The sequence below is a fragment of the Rhipicephalus sanguineus genome, chromosome 6, assembly GCF_013339695.2.
Source record: "Rhipicephalus sanguineus isolate Rsan-2018 chromosome 6, BIME_Rsan_1.4, whole genome shotgun sequence".
In the NCBI taxonomy this organism is placed as follows: Eukaryota; Metazoa; Arthropoda; class Arachnida; order Ixodida; family Ixodidae; genus Rhipicephalus; species Rhipicephalus sanguineus.
This window is the reverse complement of record NC_051181.1, coordinates 99,528,821-99,536,898: the sequence shown is the minus strand read 5'-3', so window position 1 is coordinate 99,536,898 and position 8,078 is coordinate 99,528,821. Positions and strand designations below refer to the sequence as shown.

At 44.2% G+C, this 8,078-nt stretch overlaps 1 protein-coding gene across 1 annotated transcript; it reads right to left on the bottom strand.

The window, feature by feature from the left end:
- Positions 1-6,992: 6,992 nt before the first annotated feature.
- On the bottom strand, positions 6,993-7,925 carry LOC119396014 (BRCA2 and CDKN1A-interacting protein). The gene has a single exon (XM_037663045.2). It carries the CDS (start codon positions 7,876-7,878, stop codon positions 6,997-6,999), a length of 882 nt encoding a protein of 293 aa, XP_037518973.1. The 5' UTR covers positions 7,879-7,925; the 3' UTR covers positions 6,993-6,996.
- Between the last annotated feature and the right edge of the window lie 153 nt (positions 7,926-8,078).

Below are 8,078 nucleotides of genomic sequence, written 5' to 3'. Positions count from 1 at the left end.
GAGTCTAACGGGGTAAATTTTTTATACCTAACCATTTGGCAAAGTGACTGTTCACACAAAACGACTAGTTTTATTAATTTTTTTTTGTGTTGTCTTATATCTGGTCTATTGTCGTGACTGTAAGGCAGCAGCCATGTGCAACTTCAGTGTCACATGCTGTGTCACATGATGCTGTCACGTCACACACCGCTGTCACATTATCCAACATCTTTATTCATATTGTTGGCCTGTATATTCCATGCATCGTAATGTTCCATGCTGTGATGACGGGTAGATATCGTTTTGTGTGTCTGTCACCTAAAGTGGGTGCCGCACCGACCACATTCCGGTTATTGCAGCATGTTAAATTAACATGCTGACACTGCAAGATAACATGTTAAAAGTGTGTTTGATACAGTTACCACTTATAGCAATGGCTAGCAGATCACAACATGGAACCTTACGAGACAGTTCTTGAATAATTTTGGGACGCAAATGTTCGTTGCGAGTTCTTGCAACATGTATTTCACATGGAGGCGACGTCTTGTAGCGCTCAAACGTTTTTCTTTGATGCCTAATGTCGTGCTTTTCGTGACATTGCCAGATTTAGTATTCTTTCTATTTATTGGCTTGAATGTTTGCATTTGCTATTGTGTACAATTTTGCCGCGTGAGTATGCCTTCCTGTGTTTGCCTTTCCCTTGAACAGAGCTGTGCACCAAATGCTTGAATTTGGCAGCCTGGCTGAATCATGCCATCACAACAAACTTTCTGTAATAAATTTCTTTTTTATTATAGGCGATCCAGGGTGTCGTCACTTTTCACTTTAGATGGTCGTTCGCTGATACCACGACAGCGCTCTATTTCGGTGCCATGTTTTCCATCATCACTCTGCGGTTTTCTGTACCTTGGTGTTACTGTACCAGATCCTGGTACAAAGTAATTTGTGCTGTAGTTGCTCTACCAAATCTGCACACTTTTACATGCTAAATAGCCTATGTGTCAGACATACCATGTTGATAGGTTAGCCGAGTCTTGTGCCCACGTGCTCTCACTCTGCTGAACTGCCAGCAAGGTTAGCAACTCAGTGGCAACAAAAAATGATGTTGCGACATTCTCTAGTACATAATACTATGGTTTTGCGTATTAAATTCAACACATTTCTTGGCAAACCGAAGGCACTCTTAACTCTTTCGTTACCATAGGAAAATTGGCCACATTTTGTAGGTTTTAGCTATTACTTTTGTCATGAATAATATTATAGATACAGTGCAATATTATATAAAATATAAAGCTAAGTGATTTAGAAAATTATATTAGGGTATAATATGCAAGAATATTTGTGAAAAACAAGATTTATTGAACGTTGCATAGAACTGTTGTAATGTTCCCAACAAGACAGAAAAAAAACAAAAAAAGAACAAAAGAAATATGAAGTGTACAAAATGTTTCCTCAACAATTATCCATGTTAGAGGAAAGTTTGAACGATCTAACTCAAAAAGTGTATGAGGGATCATTTTTTTGTCTGACGAGTGAAAACTGCATTATTCCACCAGATTACACAGTTATATTTTATCCCTGTACAAATTTTCGAAACACAGTAATACATTGGATATAATGAAGAAGAGGAATAAATTTTCTATTTAGCCATAGGTATTTTAGCAAATTATGCTTAATAGCAGCACAAAAAAATTCACATATGAAAAGGTAAAATTGAAGATGGCACCAAAACATGGTAAAGTATGGCTTCACCGCACACAAAGTATTCCAAACGTGTAAGCTACTAGAAAGCCTTCAAGTTTCAATGTCTGAGATTATCGAAATAGGTGCAACCATGTCTGAAAGCTTTCAGATGTAAAAAAATTTTTGTTAAGGTTGGTGTGCCACTGGGCAAAACGGGCTTCACAAGTGGCATTCGTCAGCCAGTCAAGTTTCTTGTCCTCATAGTACTTTTTATATTCTCAGCTTTGTCAATCGGTAGAACTTTTCTGAGTGTACTTGTTTTGTGTAGGTGTAGTTGTGGAAGCTTGACAGTGCCCAAAGAGACCAGCAGGCAAATGAAATTCACCATCTCTGTGGCCATGACCATTTTCCAAGAACCATAATCCTCGGCATAAGGCTGCTTCTACAGGATTTGCAACCACGCATATCAGTTTTGTTAATACAAATCCTGTTTATTACGTTCGCTGTGAAAAAGATGTCCAAAGCGCCAATTTTTCTTGGGACACATCGCTTCACTGCGCAACTTTACCCTGCAATAACAGCCGGGTACCCTTGTTTGGCTGAACATCACTCTCTGCTGGCTGAAGGTAAAATCACCAAATCTTCACCATACACTGTTGAGACTACAAATAAAAGATATCATAGTGCCAACATCCTCATAACATAACAAACAGCATAAAAATCGATGTGCCAGAAAGCGAAATGTACTGATCAACACCTGACTACAATCTGGGCTTGTTCTACAGTTTTTTATCATCCAAAGTATATGTCTATGTTTAAACATAATCCTCAAGGCCACATCTGCTAGAAACAGCAGAAAAATAGCTTGCGGACGCAACAGAATCGTCCAAAGAACATTCCCGAGAGGGTCTCGCTACCGGGTCATCAGTCTTCTTTGCGAACAAACCAAGCAAACCATTATCTTCCACTCGGGAAAAAAACTAACTACGCAGGAAACAAAGTATTAGTAGTGCTTACTAAATGTAGGTTCGGCTCACCGGTGACCCATGTTCTATAGGCGCAGTAATGAAAGAATTAAGCGTATCTATCTATGCATCTGTCTAGCTACCTATGACATTGTGCTCTCGTGGTCGTCTCATTAACTTTATATATACCAAGACTAGTATGGCTTGATAAGAGTGTATGACGAACATAAAACTCATGTCATGCATGGCATGTACGGCATGATTTATTAGACACCATCTTGGTGCTGTTTGGGCCATTTTATTAACTTGATACGTTCCAAAATTGGTAGGGCATGACGTGAGTGAATGACATTCATAAATTACAGGTCGCAACGTGAAAATCCTAACATGCATATCTTGTACGTCGTGATCTACGTGACACAGTTTTGATGCTCTCTCAGCTGTTTCATTTACTTCATGTAGTATACCAAAATTGGTATGTCAAGACGGTGTGTGCGTGTGGTACAGTGGTTAGTGTTCGGCTACTGACCTGAAGGTTGTGGGTACGATCCTGGCTGCAGCAGTCGAAGGTGTAATGTAGAGGCCTGTGTACTTAGATTTAGGTGCACGTTAAAGGGACCGACAACCAATTTTCATGGTACCTATTTTCTTCAGCGCAACGGAAAGTTCACCTGTCAAAGTGTCTAATCACGGTATGGTAACATGGAAAGCGCCACGAAACATTTGTAATCAGAATTTTTCCATCTGCGGCGAATATAAAGTCATATACACACGAGGCAACATATGCTGCAAACAGTGAGCGCGAGAGGTTGGCGTTTGAGCGTGGTGAGTTACTGCGCATGTGTGCACTCTGCGCGCATGCGCCGCGGCTTGACATGGGCCACTGGCAGCCGCGAAGGCAGCGCCACTTCTCACCGTGCAGCTCCTTTTACCTCGTAAGCAGCACAGAATTGAGTGGAGCTGGATAATAATATACATACTCTAACTTTCAGGACTAATTATGGCATGCATGACAGCGTCAGACTACGTACAGCAAAGCGATAGACTTCATAATCAAGCTTCAAGGCTCAACTAAGCTGCGCAACATACCGGTTTTTGTTACTTTTACACACGATTTAAAAATATAAATCCTACTCACAACGTGAAAAGGACGCTGGAATCTGTCACTATATTCTGCGGTCTTTTCATTTATACCAGGATCTAATCCCACGTTCTGGCCAGTTGTCGGTCTCTTAAAGAACCCATAGAGGTCAAAATTTCCGCAGCGCTCCTCTAAGGTGTGTATAATAGTCATATGGGGGTTTCGGTACGTAAAACTCCAAGAATTATTATTATTAGGAGTGTATGATGAACATAAATGACAGGTTAAAAGATGAAAATCGTGACATCATGATCAAGTGATCCATGCACGCATTCAAGCAAAACAAGAAAAGAAAGTACTCAAGGTCATGACGCACGCTGACGTACGGATGTGGCATTTGTCCTCCTTAGGATGAAAAGGGAGCGAAAAAGCTTAGAGTACACGACAAATTGCTGAGACTCCGCTAGCACTTGACGGATTCTAAAAATTTTCATGGCAGTCAATTCGTGAGGCAATGAACTTCGGCAACGAGGTCATTTGACGATTGCTTGGAAAAGTGTTGCAGGGCCCCTTTAAAGCAAGGGTACCATCAAATACACGGGGGGGCAGTGGTTGAGTGGGAAAAGGTGCTTATATCGGCAACCAATAAGGGAACACAGCGCAGTGTCGTAGGGAAAGGGGAGGTAAAGTAAGGAGAGAAAAAATTTCAGGCAACTTCGCACTAGGGGTGCCAAGCCTGAAGGAAGTGCGGAGCTGGGCAGCCTTCTTTGTTTCTCTTTTTTCTTCTTCTGTTCCTTTGTTTTTCTCTCATCTCTCTGTTTTTTTCGATGTCTTTTTTGTCTCTCTTTATTGCTATTTCTTTCCCTTGCCATCTTTCTCTTTCTTGCCGATCTTTATCTCTCTATTTTCTATTTCTTTCTTTGATTCTCTTTCTCCTTCTCTATATGCAATGCTTTACTCTCTCCCCTCCTCCTCACCTTCACATCCCTTTTCTACCCCCTTACTATACGATACCATACAAGGCTATGCTCTGTTCTAGCAACGTACCTGGATAGCCGAGTGGTTAAGACACACACAGTTTCGTGCTGGGGCAAGGCCAACTGTGTGGCTTTCCGCAAGGTATCTACTCTGCCATAAATCATAATTTTTGCGAAGTAGTATAGCACCCACTATGCCATCGTTCGTCTTTCTGCGGATAAGCGAGGTACCCGCTACACATCTGTAAGGTATTACGTGCACTTTGTTGATGCTGCATGTGGCTGATGACGAAGAATTATGGCTGAGCACTTTGCAGTGGGTGGGAAGCTTTAAACCACACACTCTTTGTGCAATTAGCACTGCATGATACCTGGTTGTTATTTTACTCTTCTGCCACGCTATATTACATAGGTTAACACGATTTCTTGCCCGACATGATGTCTGTATACGGTCTCTTTGCACATGAGTTTCAAGCAGCAGTGGGGTTCTGTGGTAGAATACTCAACTACCACGGGAGGGCCCGTGTTGAAATCTCATTCGATCCTGGCATATTTTTTGTCTCGTTTCATTTTTTTCATGTCTATCGGTTACGTCACTCAACACAGGAACGGGCGCCAAAGAGTTGCGCTCTAGAAAGTGTCCTTCGCTTTTCACTTGGGGCTGGAGGAGGGCATCACATCAGAGCATGTCTTGCATGAAACATTTGCTGCTAACACCTTTGGAACTTTCCCAGTAACATTTCGCCCTGAACACAGCCCTAGCCTAACACATTAGAGTTGGTGCAATATGTGCTTTAGATCCAATATTTTACTCCCACATTACTGATTTGCTGTAAATGCTCATTCAGCTCTTTTCTTACTCAGTTAAATTCTTTATTACTTCATCTTTCTAAGGCCCACATAGATAACTTTGCTATGCCATAACTTATTTACAGTGAGTGCAGATAAGCTCATGTGTTGTTCTGCGTCTAGGAGGACAATCTGCCAGACACTTTTTGCCCCAATCTGCTCTTTAATACCTTCATGATCAAGCAAACCAACACGGGTAAAACGCCTCTGCAAACAGCAGACAAGTTGGGTGTTGGTGAGTACACACTGTTTTCACAAGGCTTCGAGTCAGAAGGCATGGTGGTGTCTGCAAAAGATATCGCAGTGCAAAAACGTTTCGCGTGCTCAGCTAAGTCCTTGCCAGCATACGCGCACCTCATCTTTCTTTTGGATTGTAGATGCCACAGATTTGCTGATGAATTACATTCATGAGCACTCTTGAGCGTGGGCTAGGTGGCACATACGTTATGTCTCTGTTGTGAGGCTCAATCTATCCTAGCAATGGGTTTGGAAATTGGATGTCCAGCGGAGGATTAAAAAAAAAACACGCAATTTGGGAGACTGAGAGAGTGGTAGCCCACCTGAAACAACATTCTCCCACAAAAAGGAGCTGTTTTGAAAAACTTGGGAAGTGGAATGCATTGTCTAAACTTTTGCCGGCGCTGTGAACCCCTGGAAAGGCTGCTTGCCCGTGCAGCGAGTACTCCACGACAGAGAACGGTGCAGACCACATGAACATTGAAAAATAGTTGCTAGACTACCCGTCTCTTTGAGTGTTCTAGAGATTAACACTTCTTCTGCACTCACTGATTGCCACAGAGTCGCTATCAAACTCTCTCAAATCTGTACTAGTGAGTATCTGTGACAGCATGATGCCCTCAAAATCTCGGCACTCTGCTGGCTGCTTCTACTGTGTGGTCAGTTTCCTGCGTGTGCTTGCTAGAAGCACACCGTATCACCGATGCTTCGGAGTCTACAGTTAAGCTTGCAGTTGTAGCAGGCCACTCTACGAGCAGTGGGCGTGAGAATGACATCTACCTTGCAGTAAGCAGCCAGTACTGCATAAAACATTTTCGATCTCCCCATTAGGCAAGTGCAAAAATGTTATCTGTACAAGGAAGATTCCTGAAGGAGTGCAAGGGACTGGGAACATTATGGTAACAGGCGATGAAGCTGAGCTTTTGGTTGGCACTTCCAAACCACTGGAAGTGAAAGAAAACCCTGCTTTATGTTAGTCATATAATACAATTCTTATGCCTTTGGGACCTTGACGTGCAGTCCGAGACACCGTGAGCACACGGAAACGAGCCGGCTCAATTACAGATGCTTTCTTTAACCCCTGCTGAAGAGAGCAAAAAACCAAAAGCCTGCGACTATACTGGGAGCGCCGATTTTTTCTTAGAGGACACGCGCAAGCACAGAAGGCGAGTACACAGTGGATGTTTCACATGTCCAAATGACCAGCAAGTGGCAGCGCGCTTTATTACTGCAACGCGCCCTTGAGCTTGTCCATGATGCGGGCCCATTTGGTGGTCGGTATGACGAGCACCTTGCGTATCTGTTTCATCTCTTCGTCCTCCTCTTTCCAGTCGCCGCCGACGGCAGTACCGGTGTCTGGCGTCACGTTGTACTCAAACTGTAGGTCGGCTTCTTCTTCGAACAGCTCCTCTTCGGCGTTGGCAAACACGGCGCCTCCCTCGTCGTTCTCCGACGCCTTGTACTGCTTGCATATGACCAAGAGGTGGGTGAAGTCGTACTTCTTTCCAGCCGCCTTGGCCGCCTCGACGTCTCGCGCCAGGGCGTCGTACAGGGGTAGCGCGATCCGCGGCGGTATGTTCACGAAGCGCTCGCTGATCACCAGGCCGATCTGGTAGCCGTCCTCTGTGAAGTACTCGTCAAACTTTGCCGCCAGTCCGCTCGCCGAAGCGCGGCAGTGGTCGCGCAGGAGAGTCACGATCTGCTGGACGCACTCCCGTTGCCGGCTCTCGGTGACGTTGACTACGCTCATGACGCCGAAGACGCCGTCTTCGTCCTCCTGCATGGCCTCGTCGTCGTCATCGTCTTCGACGTCGTCGTCGCACTGCTTGATGACGCTGGCGACGAAGTTTCGTTCCAGAATGAGGTTGGTCAGGTCCGAGAGGTTGACACGTGCCTTGAGGAACAGTTGCTGCAGCAGCCTCTTGATGCCGTGGAAGTCCGAGTCGTCCGGCGTGCGAGCCTCGAAGTCCACGTTCACCTCGGTGTCGACCAGGTCGTCTTGCTCGGAGTCGGTATCCTCGTTTTGCGACTCGTTCGAGCCGTCGCTCTCCTCGTCTTCGCCGAGTCTTTTCTGCCGCTTTGACATCGCCATGTTCCTTCCACACATTCGCAAATTGAATGGTTACAGTGTTTCCGACATGGGTGTCAACTTGATAAATATTGCGCCAAAGGCAGCCAACTTGAATAATACGGTCGTGAAAAGTACTGTGGACAGTAACGAACACCGTTTTATTAATTAGAGATACACTTACTGATGTCCGCGTACTCTCTTTAATGCGCAGAACACCTAAAAAACACTTATAAAAT